This window comes from Musca vetustissima, unplaced genomic scaffold (assembly GCF_032173495.1).
Source record: "Musca vetustissima isolate MV318-11 ecotype Yass unplaced genomic scaffold, APGP_CSIRO_Mvet_v1 utg11761, whole genome shotgun sequence".
Classification (NCBI taxonomy): domain Eukaryota; kingdom Metazoa; phylum Arthropoda; class Insecta; order Diptera; family Muscidae; genus Musca; species Musca vetustissima.
This window is the reverse complement of record NW_026872510.1, coordinates 74,072-95,103: the sequence shown is the minus strand read 5'-3', so window position 1 is coordinate 95,103 and position 21,032 is coordinate 74,072. Positions and strand designations below refer to the sequence as shown.

General features: G+C 37.7%; 4 protein-coding genes across 4 annotated transcripts in view; 2 read left to right on the top strand and 2 right to left on the bottom strand.

The window, feature by feature from the left end:
- The window catches only part of LOC133326082 (probable proteasome subunit beta type-2), a 29,155-nt gene extending 10,212 nt beyond the window's left edge, over positions 1-18,943 (bottom strand). Inside the window, exon 1 of the mRNA XM_061534792.1 lies at positions 18,929-18,943. The gene's annotated coding sequence lies outside the window, so the exon portion shown is untranslated. The remainder of the gene's footprint in view (positions 1-18,928) is intronic.
- Positions 3,670-4,603, bottom strand: LOC133325530 (cytosolic Fe-S cluster assembly factor Nubp1 homolog). Its single transcript, XM_061534306.1, has one exon. The coding sequence runs from the start codon at positions 4,597-4,599 to the stop codon at positions 3,670-3,672; it is 930 nt and encodes a 309-aa protein (XP_061390290.1). The 5' UTR covers positions 4,600-4,603.
- Positions 5,970-10,443, top strand: LOC133326184 (probable serine hydrolase). The gene is made up of 3 exons (XM_061534897.1): positions 5,970-6,096; positions 6,554-6,628; positions 9,596-10,443. Exons 1-3 carry the CDS (start codon positions 5,970-5,972, stop codon positions 10,441-10,443), a joined length of 1,050 nt encoding a protein of 349 aa, XP_061390881.1.
- On the top strand, positions 15,766-20,498 carry LOC133325970 (lamin Dm0). The gene is made up of 3 exons (XM_061534687.1): positions 15,766-16,202; positions 16,622-17,325; positions 19,752-20,498. Exons 1-3 carry the CDS (start codon positions 15,773-15,775, stop codon positions 20,496-20,498), a joined length of 1,881 nt encoding a protein of 626 aa, XP_061390671.1. The 5' UTR covers positions 15,766-15,772.
- The last annotated feature ends 534 nt before the right edge of the window (positions 20,499-21,032 follow it).

Sequence of the window (21,032 nt, the reverse complement as noted above, 5' to 3'; positions counted from 1 at the left end):
AGAACGGAGCCTTGTTGATACCTGGGCGCCTCAACAAGTTTATTAAGGCGTAGCTGCCAAGTCCTTGCCATGGTTGACCTCAATCCCTCTCAAACAGCACAATCTATGGAGTCGAATTTAAATAAAACCGCCTTAGTCAGGAGAGCATCCCGAATCAGCCTTGTCAGACATCATGGAAACTACAGTGATTAGCACTACTGTGACAAACACCGTAGCGATCCTGGTGTCTCCTCCGAAGCAAGGTGAGTCCTCCCAGATGATGAGTAGGGATGTAAACCCTGGCGAGGTTGAGGATCCGAACTCAATCTCCATGGCCTGTAGTGATGTCGCAAGACTACTCAGGCAGTTGGCTGTCGAAGCGAATTCTGGTACTGATGAGACTCCCATCGTTAATACCAGTAACTGCAAGACAAGTCGTTGACAAGGAGATCGCTGCCAAGAAGATGTACCGGAGAGCGGTTAACTACATCGGACGGTTACTTTTGATCAAGAGGAACTTCATATTCATCCGGAAGTTCTCCAGGAACTATCCGAATGATATTGCGAGGGACTTCTTGATTGAAAGGATCCCCAGAACCAGTACGAAGACCACCACGGTAGTCTCTTCAAAGAAGGAGAAACCTGTCGGATGTCCTAGCACACAGAGGAAGCTGGTGCCTGAGACTTCTAAGCCGTATCATAGATCACCGTTTATCGTGGAAAAGAATCGTATAGAGCGTACAAAGAAAGGTCTAATAGCACTGTACTCTTACATGAACTCAATAGGGAAAACCTGGAGACTGTCACCGCTCGTCGTTTTCAACCTCTACCTTTCTGAAATTCCACAACCACCGGAAGGCATAGAGTTCGTATTGTATGCGGATGATTGTACGCACAGCGTCGGGTCCTATTACTGATGACATTTGCGGGAGGTTAAATTTCTACATAGTTGTACTTGTAAATTTCTTCCATCTGAGGGATATAAAAATATCCGCCACAAAATCAAAAGCTGCAGTGCTTGCTTGGGTGTTATCGCCGGAAACACCCCTGTCATGCCTTAGAAGAGGTCTTCATGATCCAGAGAGAGAAAGATCCAAAGATGTAAGCGTGAACTCCTAGATCAACAAAAATATATCAAGCAGGTCTCCGGCAGTATAGCATTTGGACTTGGACCACACCACACGTTGCAGCGTCCAACTGTCTTTCTAAGACCAATCACGAAATTCAAAATGGACGCAACCCTTTTTTATCAGCTCTTTTTTAAGCGTTTGTTTGTCAATTGCCTTTATATGTTTGAGTTTCATGGCCTAATCCGCCTTCGGGGAGCACAGCTGAATGCTAACAGACGCGTCCACAGGTTGCAAATAGTGGAAAGCCCAATATTATTAATTGGGTATCTCGAGCCCATCAGCGTTATATGGTTTGTAGTCAGGGTCCCGACTGTATTAGAACGGAGCCTTGTTGATACCTGGGCGCCTCAACAAGTTTATTAAGGCGTAGCTGCCAAGTCCTTGCCGTGGTTGACCTCAATCCCTCTCAAACAGCACAATCTATGGAGTCGAATTTAAATAAAACCGCCTTAGTCAGGAGAGCATCCCGAATCAGCCTTGTCAGACATCATGGAAACTACAGTGATTAGCACTACTGTGACAAACACCGTAGCGATCCTGGTGTCTCCTCCGAAGCAAGGTGAGTCCTCCCAGATGATGAGTAGGGATGTAAACCCTGGCGAGGTTGAGGATCCGAACTCAATCTCCATGGCCTGTAGTGATGTCGCAAGACTACTCAGGCAGTTGGCTGTCGAAGCGAATTCTGGTACTGATGAGACTCCCATCGTTAATACCAGTAACTGCAAGACAAGTCGTTGACAAGGAGATCGCTGCCAAGAAGATGTACCGGAGAGCGGTTAACTACATCGGACGGTTACTTTTGATCAAGAGGAACTTCATATTCATCCGGAAGTTCTCCAGGAACTATCCGAATGATATTGCGAGGGACTTCTTGATTGAAAGGATCCCCAGAACCAGTACGAAGACCACCACGGTAGTCTCTTCAAAGAAGGAGAAACCTGTCGGATGTCCTTGCACACAGAGGAAGCTGGTGCCTGAGACTTCTAAGCCGTATCATAGATCACCGTTTATCGTGGAAAAGAATCGTATAGAGCGTACAAAGAAAGGTCTAATAGCACTGTACTCTTACATGAACTCAATAGGGAAAACCTGGAGACTGTCACCGCTCGTCGTACACTGACTTTACGATGCAGTTGTCCCTCCCTTAGGAAGAAAACGTTGTGTCCAAAGTAGGCAGTGTGCTAAGATGGGCAGCATTTCATATATCCGGAGTTCCTAGAAGCACTCCCCAGGCTGCTCTGAATGCGATATTAAATCTTCATAATCTCCTGGCACAATAGGAATTTAAGATACCATATTTCCCCATACCTTTATTTTGAGGAAATATCAGAAAAACCTGCTTCCTCCTCTTGACGGTCTGTCATAGATAAAAGAAGAAGGCACGGACGCGGAAGTTTCCTGTGAAGAATTTTCAATTAAGAACTCCTACAAATTAAATAATAATTGTAGCGTTTTACAAGCAGATAATTCAGCAATCCTGAAAGCTGCAGAATTAGTCAAGGAATTGTGTACTAGTGACTCGTTACCGGTGTCGATAGTCAAGCGGCACTTATACCAATCAGGTCGTGGACTATAAACTCTAGGGTAGTTCAGTTCTGCGGTATAGACTTTGTTTGGTTCCATTGACATAAGGAAAATGATGTGGATCGCAGTCAACTGATTTAACAATTGATGGAACTGTTAGTGCTCCCCTTAACTACTTCCTTTAAAAAAAATCGTTCGTTTTATGAGTAGAAGGTAACAACAAGATGGAGTGGGGAGTCTAGATATAGGACTTCATTGACATGAGGAAAATTATGTGGATCGCAGTCAGCCGATTTAACAATTGATAGAACTGTTAGGCCTGCCCTTAGCTACTTTTTTTTTTAATAAATTGTAAGTTTTATGAGTAGAAATATACAACAAGATGGAGTGGAGAGCCTAGATATTGGACTTTAAAATCTAAACCATTAATTTCTATTAGCAGAAATGAGATAAAGACAACCATAGGGACCATAATAGGTCACTGCAGTATCAAATCTCATATTTTTGGTCCACAACAAATACAGCCACATATCGCACCATTTTAGAAAGGGCAAATTGTAGTCTATCATTTGAGTCAGGATTGGAGAGGGACTATAGTGGACCCAAGTTCGACTTTTAGGGAGTTTTTTAAGAAAATCGGGGTCCAAACCCCAGTTTTTTGACTGTATCTCCACAACGGTTTTAGATAACCCCTTGCTATCGTCACTCAATTTGTATAATCTTTAAAATGATACCCATTTTATATTAACCGGAACCGGGTACGTCTGCCCGAACTTCCGGGTCAAATAACTGGGTACGCCCTCCAAGAAAATGATATATCCCCATAATAAAAAAGTAAAAGTATCTACCTCTGAAAAAAATGTCAGTAAAATTTGATCATTTTAACTAATTTAGGTTGTAAATTTGCTAACATGATGAAATTGGCTTCTCATCTAAAAAAATATGCATCTAATTCTTATCGAGTATTTATTCAAAAAATGGTCAATATTTCTATTTTATTAAAAAACTGGTATTTACATACACCTTCACCTTAAGATCACAGAATTTTTGAAATATTTTTACAAATTTCTTCTAAAGCTTGTGTTGTGGCATTATTAATCGCCGTTATATCTTCACCTTTATCACAGGCCTTAGTCAATTCCGGATCCAAGGGTAATGCGCCCAAAAATGGTACCTGCATCTCTTCGCACATAGCACGAGCACCACCAGTTTTTGCGGGGAAAATTTCCGATGTATTACCACAATGACCACAACGGAATATGCTCATATTTTCAATAACACCCAAAATCTCGATATTTTGTTTCTTACAAAAATTGATCTCTTTTCGTACATCCAACAGTGAGACTTCCTGTGGTGTTGTAACAATTATGGCCTTTAATGAATTCGATGCGTTTTCATCACGCAGATACGAGACCACTGAAAGATGTTCATCCGATGTACCAGGTGGTGTGTCGAGCAGCAGTAGATCAAGATGACCCCAATCAACTTCACTTAAAAATTGTCGAATCATGCCGTTTTTCTTTGGGCCACGCCATATTATTGCATCGTCAGGTGATCCCAATAGGAAACCAATCGACATTAAACATATGTTATCATCAACGCCAACAGGTGACCAACCCGACCCAGATTGATGTACATTTTCACCCTCCACACCCATAAGACGTGGCTGTGACGGGCCGCATATATCAATATCCAAAACACCGAAATTTTTCTCATTAAAACTGCGAGCCAAATAGCGCGACAATAACATGGTAACCGTACTCTTGCCCACGCCACCTTTTCCCGACAGCACAAGCAATTTATTACGCACATCTTTCATAGCTGCGGTAACCAATGCTTTTCCAGGATCTTCAAGTTTTTTATTCGGATCGCTGCATATTTGTTGATTTGGGCATCCTTGACAGGCACTGCCCAGTCCAGCATTGGCACTTTGGACGCCAGGACAATTTTCCGGTTCGGGCATCATTTTGATGTTGTTTCTGTTACACTTAGAAAAATGACTGATAAATATCCAAAAACTAAAAAAACTAGTCAAGATGAGTTGCACAGCTGATTTGTGGTTAGGGTTGCTTATCTTCATAATAATAAAATAGGGTTGCCAAAAGTATATACATTGAGTAAATAATATTGAAAACATATGGTCTGTTCCCGTACTGCAGGAATCTACAAGGTTTTACATTTTTTATATCACAAATAATGGAACAACTCTAGTTTAGTAAAAACGATCGAAATTTTCTGTCTTTTTTTTTGGGGGGGAGTAACCGGTTACCCGGTTATTTGACCTGGAAGTTCGGTACGGGTACTCGGTTATAACCTGTTCTACGGATCCGGTTAATAAATGGGTATAATTTTAAAGGTTATAAAAATACCTTCCCATGGTTATCTCAAACTATAACCAAACATAATGGTTATCTCAAAGCGTCCCCGATTTTTTGAAAAACTCACTAAAAATCGAACTTGTAGTACGTTTACATCTAACCGGATTTCGTTAACCCAGTGGTTTTCAATTGTCAATTTCTTTGCATATATGTCAAATAAATCCTCATAAAGTAGGTTAACCCGGTAAAAAGTTCCAATGTATATGCCGTTTTGGGTCCATTATAGTCCCTTTCCAATCCGGACTCAAATGATAGACCCAATTTGCCCTTTCCAAAATGGTGTTATGTGTGGCTGTATCTGTTTTTGGATTAATGGAAAGGTATTTTTATAACCTTTAAAATGATACCCATTTTATATTAACCGGATCCGTAGAACCGGGTACCCGTACCCGAACTTACGGGTCAAATAACTGGGTACGTCCCCCAAGAAAAGAATATATCGCCATAATTAAGGTAAAAATACCTACCTCTGGAAAAAATTTCAGAAAAATCTGATCGTTTTTACTAAACTAGAGTTCTTTCCTTAATTTAATGTGTACTATACTTTATGAATAACCTTAAGGGGTTAACTGTCATAATTGTCATCGTCGCCATGGCAACCATGACAAACAGCTGTTGTTTATATTGATAATTTTTCTTTCGCAATATGCTTTTTTTGTTTTATTTTGTTAACCATAGCAAAATTGGTCTTAGTAGCCGTTTGATCTTCCGATATTTCAGCCAGAAACTTCCGTGGGCGCTCCGCCAATCTCTGCACTACAATATCGAGTGTTGTTGTTTTTATTGTGTCTCGCGCGGTTATGTTAACATTGAAAGATTGGGCCAGCTGCTACTAAACTATAAAGAAAAACATTAATGAAAACCAATAACAAAAAATAACTGCTCTTGATAACTAAAAAGAATAGCTTTATTTGGTTTTTATTTAATTTTCATAATAAAAAAATTGTAAACTATCAAAATGGAAAATCAAAATTCTAATACTGATAAAGCTACAAAAACGACAAATGGCGTGAGCAACAGTACCCCGGCCAATGCAACTAATGGCACAATAAAGGGATTGATTGGTGGAGAAAGTTTAGCCTCGAGTGAGTATTGAAATTCCATGTCTGCATGGTGGATGGGGGTTTTTTTTGGTAACATCCAAAAGTTCAAGTTCAAAGTCCATTAACGTGAAATTTTGAATGATTTTTTACGCCGAGTCACAGACAGATTAGATTTCTTTTATTTTTTTTGTAAGCTTCCGCATTATGAAGGTAAAACAAAAACAATTGCAAACACACAAAACAGTCTTGTGTTTAACATAAATAAAAAACAACAACAATGCGTCTAAAAAACATATTAACAAAAGATGTGTGTTAATATGTTTATATGGAAATGTGTCCATCAAACCAACACTTCAAGTCTGGGATTTTTTTGAATGTTTGTTTTTATTATTAAAAAAATAGTTTTATACAGATGATACACATATTTATATATATATAATCTATTACCTATGTATTATGTACTTGTGACTCATATATTTCTATTCTTTTTTCTTTCCAGATGGTAGCCCGACCATACGCAATCAGGACTCATGGGAAGAAGTTACCATTGATGTACCATGGGGAACTGTACAAGGTTAGTAATAACACATGGAATTACTCATATATACCTACGAACTATTCACAATTTTTACATTATCGTTATAGTTTATAAACAATTTTATCTAATCGTTTATAACACATATGGAGTGAGTCAACAAATATTGAAGTTATTTGGCAGTTATCTATATTCAGATCAAAATATATTAAAAAACAAGCCCTTAGATTTATAATGTGGACTTTGTCAGAGGCTTATTCTTGGAATTTAATATGCTGATTTAAATTAAAACAATATGTCGATTTATACGAGGCCAATAGATCTTCTCATTGAACACTGATAGTTTTTTTTCACTGAACACAATTGTTTCTCATAAAGGGTTCTATAAAATGGCTTTTTTGCCTTCTACGACCCAAATGAGGCAACGTTTAGTGCTAAAGAACCTCTAGAATTGGTTCAAACGGATGTTTGTGGTCCAATGAGAGTAACATCGGCTGGGGGAACTAGATATTTTGTTCTGTTAAGTGACGATTGTTTTCGAATAATGTTTGATTATTTTCTAAAAAACAAAGTTGATGTATATAAAGTTTTTTGCAATGGCGGAAAGGCAGACATCAAAAAAATTAAAAACAATCCGTAGTGATAATAGCAAAGAATGTCTTAGTTCCGAATTTGCCGTTAATCTAGATAATCTTCGAATTACAAGACAATTTACGGATGAATATACTCCACAGCAGAATGGTGTGGCGGAAAGGGCCAACCGCACATTAGTGGAAATGGCCCGATGTATGACAATTAATTCAAATCTAGGTGAAAATTTATGCGGTGAGGCCGTGGATACTGCTGTATATTTTAGGGATATATGTCCTACAAAATATCTATGTGGCAAAACTCCAGTTTAAATATGGAGATAAATAAAGCCTACAGTATCAAATTTAAAGATTTTCGGGTGCAGAGATATTATGATGAAAAAAATACCAGGAAAATTAAAGTTTGCATCGAAAGGTATTGAGTGCATTATGACAGGTTATTCAGCTGAATCAAAAGCATATCGGTTGTTGGACATTAAAACAGGAAAATTGTAGAAGAGTCGGTTGAAAGTTACAGCGAGTACGACTTTTTCCCTAAAGCCTTCATAAGAGAAAATAGTTGTATTGGAATACCAACAAGAGAAATATGTGCCAATTCGTGAAAATTCTGAGAACGTACAATTTGATTTCGGAAATGTAGATGAAGTGACAGATGAAAATAAACAAGCCTATGCTTGTAATTACAGAGTTCTAAGATCAGGAAAAAGGATATTTTAAAATAACGCCCAAACCACGCAAGATACTAATATATGTCCAAAAGATGGAAAAGAATCGATGTCGGTACCATAAAATAATATGTGGATGAATGCAATGCTAAATGAATTTGGATCGTTAATGTAGAATGATACGTGGAAGTTAGTAAACCGACTTAAAAACGAAAACTTGATACTGCATTGAAAAAAATTGGATTTATCCGTTGTACGATCGAGAAGTGTACAACGTAATTAATAAGAAAGACGAATATAATATAATAGTGGTATATGTGTATGTTCCAATATGAGAACAATTGATTCTATTAAATCTGCCCTTAAGGCAGAATTTGAAATAATTGACAAGGGACCAGTTAATTATTTCTTGGTGATGAAGATAGAAAGAAATGTATCAACTGGACGTATTCGATTATCACAGAAGAAAATAATTAAAGAGTTATTGGCGGCAGAGAATATGAAAAATACCAGAAAATGTAACACTCCTTTAGATCCTGGATCAAAATATAGAAATTTTCAAGATTGTTCCAATTGCATCAAAGTGGATGAAACCAAATATCAATCACGTATAGATTCATTGATGTATATAACAATTTACTCCCGTCCAGACATTCTTCATACTGTTACAAGGTTTTGCAGACGCTGATTGGGAAAGTAGTTCAGACGATAGGAGATCATATACGGGATACACAAATATTTTAGCTAGCGCAGCAGTATCATACGAATCAAAAACACCACAGACAGCCGCATTGAGCAGTACAGAAGCAGAATACATGGCTATATCTGCGGCATCAAAGGAAACAATATACCTGAGAAACTTGCTAATAAAAATCGGTTTTGCTGATGTTTTAGCTAATGGAACAGAAATCTATGAAGACAATCTTAGTGCTCAGCATGTCTTTGGGTTGGTCTTCGATAATCTCCTCGCATTCCAACTATGTCCACCAGAAGGTAAAATCTAGGAATAAAGTCATGAAGGCATCCAAGACGTCATTCCATCGGACGTCAACAGATCGTCGATAGCGAATCCTTGCATCAACAGGCGGTCTCTTCAACAATTTCAACATCTTCCTGCAATTTCGAAAAGTCAGAAGCTTCTTCATAGGCAACTCTGTTAAATTCTGGCACAACTAAGATCCGATTATATCAATGTTATCAATTCGTATTGAGAGCGAATTGTACCCGGAATCCTAAATGGATGTCCCTCCTGCTACCAAAGCTCTCACGACACACACCATATATTCAGAATATATTGACAAAGTCATCAAACTGAACATGTATTTTGATCGTGACTTCTTCACATAACATTTTCAATATAAGTCCAGGTGTCCACATAGCTCCCATACGATGGTAAATTCTAGGTCTCAGCCCAATTTTCCAACCTGAGTTTCTGTTTGGTTTGGTATTTCATCATCTTCTGACCGCATAAAATCCACTTCATAGTGGAGGGTATAAAACAATTGGCCCGGTTGAACTTATCGACGCTTTTACTTGTTATTTGTTGTTGTTGATAATTAATTATGACGCAAAATAAATGAATTTCATGACATTAATTAATAATTTTCCTATTTTATTCTACATACTAAATGAATAGGGCAACGGATGTGGCTTTTGTTTTGTCGCACATGTTCTGCCGGTTATTCTCTATAAGATTTTTTGTTCACGATATAAAACTAATTCAAATTATTACATGATTTTCTTTTTTGCAGGCAAATGGTGGGGTAGTCGCAACAAACAACCCATTTTGGCCTTACACGGTTGGCAAGATAATTGTGGTACATTTGATCGCCTGTGCCCCTTGATGCCTCCAGAAATTCCCGTATTATGTATTGATTTACCCGGCCATGGTAAATCATCACACTACCCCAAAGGTATGCAATATTTCCTCTTTTGGGATGGCATCTGTTTAATACGTCGCATTGTACGTAAATATGGCTGGAAACGTGTTACCCTAATGGGTCATTCGTTGGGTGGTGCTTTAACCTTTATGTATGCTGCCAGTTTTCCGGCAGAAGTTGAGAAGCTAATAAATTTCGATATTGCCGGACCGACGGTGCGCAGCATTGATCGTCAGGCGGAGACCACAGGCTGGGCCCTGGACAAATTTCTTGACTATGAAACATTGCCGGAAACTAAAGTACCTTGTTATTCTTATAGTGAAATGACAAAGCTAGTGCTCGATGCCTATGATGGTTCCGTCGATGAGGCGTCGGTAAAATATTTAATAGAACGTGGCATGGAAGTGGCACCACAACATATCAGTGCTGATGGTTATCATTTTTCCAGAGATTTACGACTAAAAGTCTCCCTCTTGGGCATGTTTACCGCCGATCAAGTCTATGCCTATGCGAAACGTATACGCTGTAAAGTTCTCAATATACGCGGTGATCCCGGTATGAAATTTGAAAATCCACATGTCTATGATAATGTGATTGAAATACTTAAAGAAAATGCGGAACTTGTGATATATAAAATTGTACCTGGAACACATCATTTGCATCTCGTGACACCGGAACGTGTTGCAACGCATGTCAATGAGTTTTTATTACAAGCTTAAGTATGTAGTGTAGTATTATTAAGAAATGTTGAAAAAAAACAACAACAACAAACAAAATAAAATTACTAATTAACATTATTTACCAAAATTGCATGTGAAAATCGTCGGTATGTATGTACATCGCTGAAGAATGATGTACAAAAATATGTATAGTTTTGTGTATGTTTGTATAAACTATCGTCGTCTAGGAGGCTTACTTTCGATTCCATTAGCAAATGTTTTTAAACATAAGTTGTATTATTATTTAAAAAAATGAAGAAGGAAAACAAAGCACACACAACAAAAACTTAGAGATTTAATTGAATCAATAAAATTGGTTGATGGATCTGAAATATTGAAATGTTTTTTAGTTTGGGATTAAATTCAGTAGGTAACATACATGCTCCTCCATTGTATATAATTTAAACTAATTTCTAAAAAATACAAAATGTGTCCGATGATTGGCCATTTCGGTCCATTTCCATTTTTAACATTGGTCCTTTTTACGTACATTTTGGTCCGGAAAATATTTTATATTTTTAATACAATTTTAAATTATTTACATACTTGCTGTCTCGAATTTCCCACATCACCTTAAGGCTAAGTTTAGACTACTAAATCCACTCGATCTTAGATGTCAATTCCATTGCGTAGATGTCAAGTTAATTCTGTTCACAAATCCAGTGGATTATATTTGACATATAAGCAATGGAATTGACATTTGAGATCGATTGAATTTCGTAAATCTTAACGTACCTTAATCATGTTCCCAAATCCAGTGGATTATATTTGACGTATACGCTATGGAATTGACGATTGAGATCGAGTGGATTACGTAAATCTAAACGCACATTAACTCACTAAAAAGTTTTAATGTAAATGGCGTTTAAGTTTTGGGCCAAACTATCGTAACAAATTAATCGTATGTACGCGGCTTATACTTACTATGTTTTCCGTCATATATTTTTTATTTAAATATATGTTAATTCAAATATTCTAAATAATAAAAAATATTGTTAAACTGATCAATAATTGCAAAAAAATCGCGCTTAAGAACCTCAAAATACCGAAAATTTGGGGTGCCCTTATATGGGGGCTACCAGAAAAAGTGGGCCGATATTTATAATTTTTAGTAGAGATATTTGGTACGCAATATGAACCCAATGTACAAAATTGCAGCGAATTCGGTTGAAAAGCGCGCTCAAAAACCCCAAAATACCGAAATTGGGGGGTACCCTTATATGGGGGATATCCGAAAAAATTGACCTATATTTAAATTTTTTTGTGGAGAGATTTGGTACCTGCTAAGAACTCAAAATACTAAATTACAGCCAATTCGGTGAAAAATACGATAAAAACCCAAAAAATACTGAAAATTAGGAGGTACCGTTATATGGGGGCTACAAGAAAAAGTGGACCTATATTTATAATTTTTTGTGGATACATTTACTACAAATTCGCTTGAAAAACGCGCTCAATAACCCCAAAATACCGAAAATTGGGGGTACCCTTATATGGGAGCTATGCCTAAACGTGGACCGATATATCCCATCTTCGAACTTGACCTGCCTGCAGACAAAAGACAACCCTATGCAAAATTTCAGCACCCTATCTCAATTCCTTCAGAAGATAGCGTGATTACAACAGACGGACGGACATGGCTAGATCGTCTTAGAATTTTACCCTGATCAAGAATATATATACTTTATAGGGTCGGAAATGAATATTTCGATGAGTTACAAACGGAATGACAAAATTAATATACCCTCCATACTATGGTGGAGGGTATAAAAAGTACTGGAACAGACCATTTGTTGGCGAAGGTTTGCGTACGACGTCGCTTGAGTCTTGGCAGAACGACGATTAACAAGCGAATTTTATGAAGGCTGGAGTCTTGGAGGCTTCCCACTGTTCTTTTGAATCTCTCTCTCTCTTTTATTATTTTTTTTTTTTCGTTTTCCATATATAGTTCCTTTGCTCCATATAGTTCCTTTGATCCATATAGTACCTTTGCTCCATATAATTCCTTTAGTCCATACAATTTCTTTGCTCCATATAGTTCCGACTCCTACATAGTTCTTTTGAATCTCTCTCTTTCATCATTCTTTTTTTCGTTTTTCCATATATAGTTCCTTTGCTCCATATAGTTCCTTTGCTCTTTATAGTTCCTATGCTCCAAATAGTTCCTTTGCTCCATATAGTTCCTTTGCTCTTTATAGTTCCTTTGCTCCATACAGTTCCTTTGCTTCAAATAGTTCAAAAAAGGAACTGGATCAGAGAAAGGAATTATATTAATTAAAGAACTGGAACTAGTTCCGTTCGTTCCTTTCTCGGAATAGTTCCAATGAACTAGTTCGTTCCGGAACTACCCAACTCTATAAACTACCGATAATTCATTACGTTTGTTTTTCTTCATATTTAATTTCTTTGAAAATAATACAAAATCTTACTAAAGATCTTAACAAATTTATTAAAAAACAAATCTCATAACATTGTGAAAGTGTTCTCTTTACGAAAGAAGTGAAAAAAAGAAGGAAATAAGTGACCCGGCATTTCAACAAAAAAATAGAGTCAAGGTAGTGATAGTGGTTAAAATAGAAGCAAAGCAACAAATATAAACAAAAAAGAAAGCATAAGAAAAGAAATATATGGGGAAAGTGAAGGAACCGGTATTTTCCCCTACATTCTTTTTTCGCAACCGGTATTACTCAAAGCCCTAACAACAATTTCTTTGAGTATTTTTTTTTTTTTTTGAGTATCGTTTGGACTCGTTAACTCAAAATCAATTGAGACATACACTAATACAGATAGGCTGCGAACAAAATTTCCCAGCCGCCGCTATACACAACCACATGCATAAAAACGCTCACAAACAGGAAATGAGAGAAATTTATATGCAAGGAATATTAACCAGATTATTAAAAACCAATAATAGCAAAGCTGCCAGATTGGAATTTAAGAACAGAATGGATCAAATTAATTAGAATATATTGGTTCGCACTACAGTACTCGACAATGCTATATACACTTTGATACGGTGAAAATGTGCAAAAATAAATGGAGTCGATTTACACATGTCCGTCCGTCTGTCTATATGGTGCGCACGATAACTCTCGTAAGCAGCAACCGATTTCAAAAGATATGGGCCTTAGAACCTGTCGCGTAGCCGATGTTGGTATCTGTCCATAGATGAAAGCCTTAAATCCCCGGCCAAAGGCCGACTACACCAAAAAATATTCTATTTAGGAGTTTCTGGACCAATGAGTCCCATCTTTGGACTTAATTCGGCTTAACTCTAGTTTAGTAAAAACGGGCCTTCGGCCGGAGATTTATGTCCTTCTCATATAAACAGATACAAACACCGGCTACGCAAAAGAATCTCCTGGCTTTGGCCGGTCATTTAAGCCTTTCTCCTATGGACGGACAGATACCAACATTGGCTACGCGACAGAATCTCCTGTTAATTAAAATAGTTTTTTGATTGATTGATTCCGATTTATTTTGTTTCCAATGGACTTGGGTCCCATTCCGAAAACTGTCCTTTACAAAGTACAATTAAAGTATCCTACTATATAAAGAAAGGTTTATGTAAACTGGTGGCCAAAACTAAAGTAACTGAATGCAAACTGAATCTATAACATGTAACTTTTTTTGAAAATAAAGTTATAGTGAACGTTTTTTTTTTCAGAAATATATTTTAATTTTTTTTCATTAAAAAATATATACAAAAAAACGATCTTGAAATGAAAAAATATTCTATGGAATACTAAATTGAACCAATTTTTGCGTGGTCAAAACTAAAGTAATCTTTTTTTTTTTGGGTGTAGTATTCCTTGCGTCTTGAACATTTTGGAAGAGAGGGGATCTCCATTAAATAATTTGTGCGAAGAAAATCTATAGCAGACTTGTTTTGTCAGCATATAGTAAAGGGTGATTCTCAAACTCTAAACCCATTTTTCTCGAAGCTGTGATTTTACGAATGGCGGGCAAGATAACTCAAAAACTAATAATCCAATCGGTTCCAAATTTTGACCCGTTTCCCTTAATTGAAAAATACACGCATGCTATTTTAATAAAATGATCTATAAGAATCGAAATGGGAGTAGAAACCAAAACATAACGGTAAAAATAACTAAAATTTAGAGCTTATCTGCTTGTCCTGTGGAGTGGTTTCAGTTTTTCCCAAGTATAAATTAATACAATTCCCATAAACAAAAATTATTATTTATTTCCTAATAAATAAAGTACCCGATTTAAAACTGAAAAAATCAATATAATATCTTTATTTTTGAAAAAAGTTATGCAGCATTTTATATCTTTGCAATTTTAGTTCCTTTCGTTTTGGCCACCAGTTTTGGTCCCTTATCAAAACTATTGAAATATTTCTGTATTTAGAAACACTTCCGAAGAATTATATACGTTTACATTGTACTGGATTTCGTTAACCCAGTGGGTATAAATTGTCAACTCCATTGCATATATGTCAAATAATACGCGTTAACTAATTAAACCCGGTAAAAAGTTCTAATGTAAATGCCGTTTTACTCATTAATAAAAATATTGAAGTTCTACAGACGGTCAGAAAAAATCGATTAAATTTACCTAAAACGACATGTACATTAGAACTCTTTTTGCCGGGTTATCCTACTTTATGAGGATTAATTTGACAAATGTGTAATGGAATTAACAATTAAAACGCACTGGGTTAACTTCATCCGGTGCAATGTAAACGTACTATAAAAGAATTAACGTAAACAAATAAGCCACTACAATTCGGCCAAATTTATTCAAATCATCCTCATGTTTTGTTGTGGAAGGTCAAACTCTGTCATAAACATTAACGTGTGGCAACACTTTTCACTCAAAAACCCAAACATAAACACAACACAAACACACTCAGTTGTCGCAACTGTACTAAAATGCCCGGCATACAACAAATGCGGCGGTTGGTTGAAACGTACTTTTGCCAGTTTGATTTGTGGTGTTGTTGCGTGCGTATCTATCTGCCAAACGTTTGCTGTCCGTGACTTTCGTTACTCTGTGCGTTCGTGTGTGTGTATCTAATCTTGTTCGTCGCGTACACGTTTGACGCTGTGGAATTTAATCAGTTCTACGCGGTCATTTGAGTATTAATGCTACTTTACTCTCTACTCGTATTTAGTAGTTGACAGAAAAACAACAACGGCTAATAAAATAAGAAAGCAGAAGAAGAAAATTGAAAAAATAAATAAAAAGAAGAAGAAGCAAGCAGACCACCTATAGAAGACAACCGCAATTTGTCAAGTGAAAAAATAACATAACATAAATTATTACAAAATATTGTGAAACAACAAATTAAAATAACTTAATAATGGCAACGAAATCAAAACGCGCGGGTACTGCCACGCCCCAGCCGGGTGGCACCAGTACACCATTGATTACTGGCTCAAATCGTCCCTCCAGCCCATTGAGCCCCACACGCCATTCACGTCTAGTGGAAAAGGCTGAATTGCAGAATCTGAACGATCGTCTGGCCGCCTACATTGATCGCGTACGCAATTTGGAAACGGAAAATGCCCGCCTCTCTATCGAAGTGCAAACAACACGCGACACCATAACGCGTGAATCCACCAACATCAAATCGATGTACGAAAATGAGCTGAGTGATGCCCGCCGCTTGTTGGACGATACGGCCCGTGAAAAGGCCAAATTGGAAATTGACATTAAACGTCTATGGGAGGAGAATGAAGAATTGAAGGCCAGATTGGATAGGAAAACCAAGGACTGTTCTATTGCTGAAGGTGAGTGTTATGTAGATTTTGTTGTTGTTGTCGCTGTGTTGTGGTGTGTGTGCTTTTTGTTGTTGTTCTTATTCTGGTTTATCAGCGGCTTTGCTTTGGTCGGTCCGTCGGTTGCCGGCCTGTACATGTGTTTTTATTTTTTCATGCCAGTTTTTTTTTAATTTTTTTATGTCAATATTCTATATTTGACAATTTGCGATGGCTGGCCGAAGCAGGCTGTTGTGTGTGTGAGAGAGAAAACGAATGAGAGAATTTTTGTATAAGATGCGGGTGACATTTGTTAATACAGTGCCAATGTCAAGAGTTGCCATACTTGCAACAATTGCTGTTTTATTTTGCAAATTGTATTTAATTTTTTTTCAACGGATTTTTTTTTTTCGATTTTAATTAACACAGTGTCTGTTGTTGTTTTCTTTTAGGAAATGCTCGTATGTATGAGTCACGTGCTGCCGACTTGAGCGCCAAATATAATGCTGCAAATGCCGATCGCAAAAAGGCCGTTGACGATCTCAACGAATGCCAAAAGGAACTTGAACGTCTACGCAAGCAGCTGGATGAGGCCCGTAAACATTTGGAAGATGAAACATTGGCCCGTGTCGATTTGGAGAATAACATTCAGAGTCTACGCGAAGAGCTTACCTTTAAGGATCAAATTCATTCGCAAGAAATCAACGAGACACGCTCTCGTCGCCAAGTGGAAATCAGTGAAATTGATGGACGCCTCTCCGAACAGTATGAGGCTAAATTACAACAATCTCTGCAGGAGTTACGTGAACAATACGAAGGACAAATGCGTGCAAATCGTGATGAAATTGAAATGCTCTATGAGCAGAAGATTAAGAGTCTTCAGGCTGCGGCTAATCGTAATTCCGGTGCTGCCTCGAGTGCCATTGAAGAGTTGCGTGCCACACGCACCCGTATTGATAGCTTGAACAGCCGCATCAATGAACTGGAATCAACAAATGCTGCTCTGAATGCCCGCATTCGTGATTTGGAACAATTGTTGGATAATGAACGTACTCGTCATGTCACTGACATCGCCAGTTTGGAAGCGGAATTGCAACGTCTACGCGATGAAATGGCCCAACAGTTGCAAGAATATCAAGATCTTATGGATATTAAGGTAATTATGAGAGATGTAAAATGGGCCATAAATTTTGCACGGACGAAATTTTTTATACATTTCACCATGAGTTTGACATTTTGAATTTCTAAAATCGAGTCAAATGGGGGCTATGAAATTGTAAATTGCAGCCAGTAGAAAAAGGAGTTACAAAACTGCAAGTTGGAGAATTTGGCTAGGACATACCGAAATTAAGCTATGTAAAAATTAGGTTTTATATTGGAAATTTTCTGTAAGGAACACCACCAATTATCTAGGTAACGGATAGCAAAATCAAAGTCAATTTTCAATGCAAAAATAATGTAACTTCCGATGGGAAAAGGCGTGCCATCAAAATACCTATGAAGGGTCTGCTGATTGATTCATTCTCCCCACTCTTCTAAAAACAATATGGTATGCGATTTTTCGACTGATGCTGGTGTGGTTGCCATGACACCCTCAGTCTCGAACTCTACAAGGTCAGACATCAATGAACTCCCACACATGTTGACGGCCCAAACTAATCCCCTAGACCTCTCTTTTGCCTCCAATCCTGTTATTCTCGACGACGTGAACGAAAGCTTGGAGAGGCAGACGGTTCTTCTCAATTTACTTGAGGAAACCGGCTCCTTCCGCCCTAGTCAGGAGAGCATCCCGAATCAACTCAACGCATGTTGATGGTCCAAGCTAATCCCCTGGACCTTTCTTTTGTCTCAAGTCCTGTTACTCTCGACGACGTGAACGAATGTCTGAAAAGGCAGACGGATCTTTTCCTCAATTTACTAAAGGAAACCGGCTCCTTCCGCCTTAGTCGGGAGAGCATCCCGAATCAACTCTGGAACGACTCTCCCTTGTTAGACGAGGAAGACATCGTGGAAACTACAGTCATTAGCACTACGGTGACGAACACGGTAGCTATCCTGGTGTCCCCTCAGGAGCAAGTTGAGTCCTCCCAGATGATGATTGGGGGTGATAGCCGTGGCGAGGTTGAGGATCCGAACTCCATCTTCATGTAGTGACATTGCGAGACTTCTCAAGCAGTTGGCTGTCGAAGCGGAGACTGGGACTGATGAGACTCCCGTCGTTAAGATGGATGAATCTTCAGTATCAGGAACTGCTAGACAAGTCAATGCCAAGGAAGTTCTCCAGGAACTATCCGAATGATATTGCGAGGGACTTCTTGATTGAACGGATTCCTAGACCTAGTGCGAAGACCACCCCACCTTTCAAAGGAGACAACTGTTGAAGGCCCTAGCACATCTAGGGAGCTGGCGACTGAGACGTTTAAGCCCTCAGTACCTTCCAAAGGGTACTGGGGCATATGGCATATAATTTTTTTTCTTGGGGGACGTACCCGGTTATTTCGGGTAAGGCTACCCGGTTATATCCGGTTCTACAGATTCGGTTAATATAAAATGGGTATCATTTTAAAGCTTATACCCGGTTATATCCGGTTCTACGGATCCGGTTAATATAAAATAAGCATAATTTTAAAGCTTATAAAATTACCGTAGGAGACCTAACCTAAACCTAATTGAACTAATGAAAGTAATTGCTTTTAAATGCCGCCTAATGTAGGTTGTCTATTTATAGAATACCAAATATTTCCAATTTATAGAAGAACTAATGAAGATATTCTATCTATAAAATATATATTTTAGGTCTAAAAAAAATATATGGTCTATTGCTGCACAACACCTATATGTATAAGACAAGCTCTATATTGAAGTTTTACTTAGGATAGAATACTTTAATTTATAATTCAAAGATTTATCGATGGTCTGATTTTAAAGAAAAAAATATTGAAGGTCAACAGATAGCAGATTAGTAGAAATTGTATTCAAATGTTCTCTTTATAGGATACTTATATAGGTTTTTGCTATGAAAATGATTTCCTAATGAAGGTCTTCTATTTTTAAAAGACCTAATTTAGGCCTCTAGAGGATCTAAAGAAAATAGTTTATTTATAGAACACATATTTTAGATCATTTATTTGAAGAGGTATTGTGGGTCTCCCATTTATAGAAGATTTAACAAAGGTCTTTTAGTCCCTATTGTATGTCTTTTGTTGTTAGAAGTCCTTAAGGCATTAAAGAGGACTTCCACCTGTAGAGAATCTGAAACCATTTTATTTATAGAACGAATGAAGAACTTTGGATGTTGTATTGGGTCTATTGTAGGTATTGCGTTTAAAGTCTGAAGACTTATTTGGGGGTTTCCTTTATAAAAAATGGTGGATGTCTACAGATAGCACATCTGTAGGAACTCTATTAATGTTTTTTCTCTTGCCGGTTTTTCTATCTTTGCTAGACCTTTATGAGGTCCTCCATAGGTTTTTTTATTTATAGAAGATATACACTCGATCATTTATTATTATCTTTGAATGTGAAGACCCCAATCGATATTTTCAAAATTAATTTATTTTTCTTCCTCCTCTCACCTTTTAGGTTTCATTGGATTTGGAAATTGCTGCCTACGACAAATTATTGTGCGGTGAAGAAACTCGTTTAAATATTACACCTGGACCCGGCTCAGCATCGGCCAGTTCGTTCAGTCAATCGTTGCGTTCAACACGTGCCACACCACATCGTAAGACCCCAATGCGCGCACCCTCTACTGCCTCGGGTGCCTTCAAACGTAAACGTACCGTTGTCGATGAATCCGAAGATGTTAGCCAATCCGAATACTTTGTAACCAGTAGTGCAAAGGGTGATATTGAAATTTCCGAATTCGATCCCGAGGGTAAATTTGTCAAGGTACACAATAAGGGTACCAATGAAGTACAAATTGGTGGCTGGCAACTGAAGCGTAATGCCGATGGCAAGGAGAACACCTTTAAATTCCATCGTACAGTTAAAATTGATGGTGGTGCTACTATAACGGTATGGTCGTCGGATGTTACGGGTGTAACTCACGAACCACCAACCAATATCGTTATGAAATCACAAAAATGGCAGAGTGGTGAGAGTATAAAGACATCACTGTTTAATGCCGATGGTGAGGAAGTTGCCGGTGCTGAGAGGCTTAAGCGTACGGTTATACGTCATGTGTCGCGTCATCGCACCACTGGACCCAGCAGCAGTGGACGTCACAGTGTTTCCGTTTATGATGGTGTGGGCAATGAGGATCTCTACCATCAGCAAGGTGATCCTGAACAACAGCAACAGGGTGAAGAGAAATGTCGCTTGATGTAAAAATTATGCAGAAGAAGAGAAGATAAGAGAAAGAAGAAAATATACTTTGCTGCCACTTTCTTCCCGTTTTGGGTTAACTACTACCTGGATGTGTGGTGGGAAGAAGATAGCCAGAAAATGAACGAGTTTTTAAGATGTATTTTTTAGTGTAAAACAAAACAAAAAACGGAGCGTTATGTTAGATAAATGCTCCATAAACGATAATAATATGACGCGCAACTATACTATTTTTTTAAATTCTCAACGTATAAGAAAACAAAAGAAAAAATTGTAATTTTGCTTCCTCCACAAAAAGAAAAATGAAGAAAAAAAGATGATGGTTTTTTGTTCTCTTTAAAGACAATTTCAAATTCAATTATTTTTATACTCACATAATAAAGAATCAGAGACAAGAGAAGCAAGGCTTAGATATTTGTAATGCCTTGACTTGAAAAATTTCACAACCCGTAGCAGCAAAGAAAGGGGTGGTGGAGTGTTTTTTTGTACTGAAATTTCGTGACAATAAAGACAACCCCCACCACTTCCTGTTGCTGC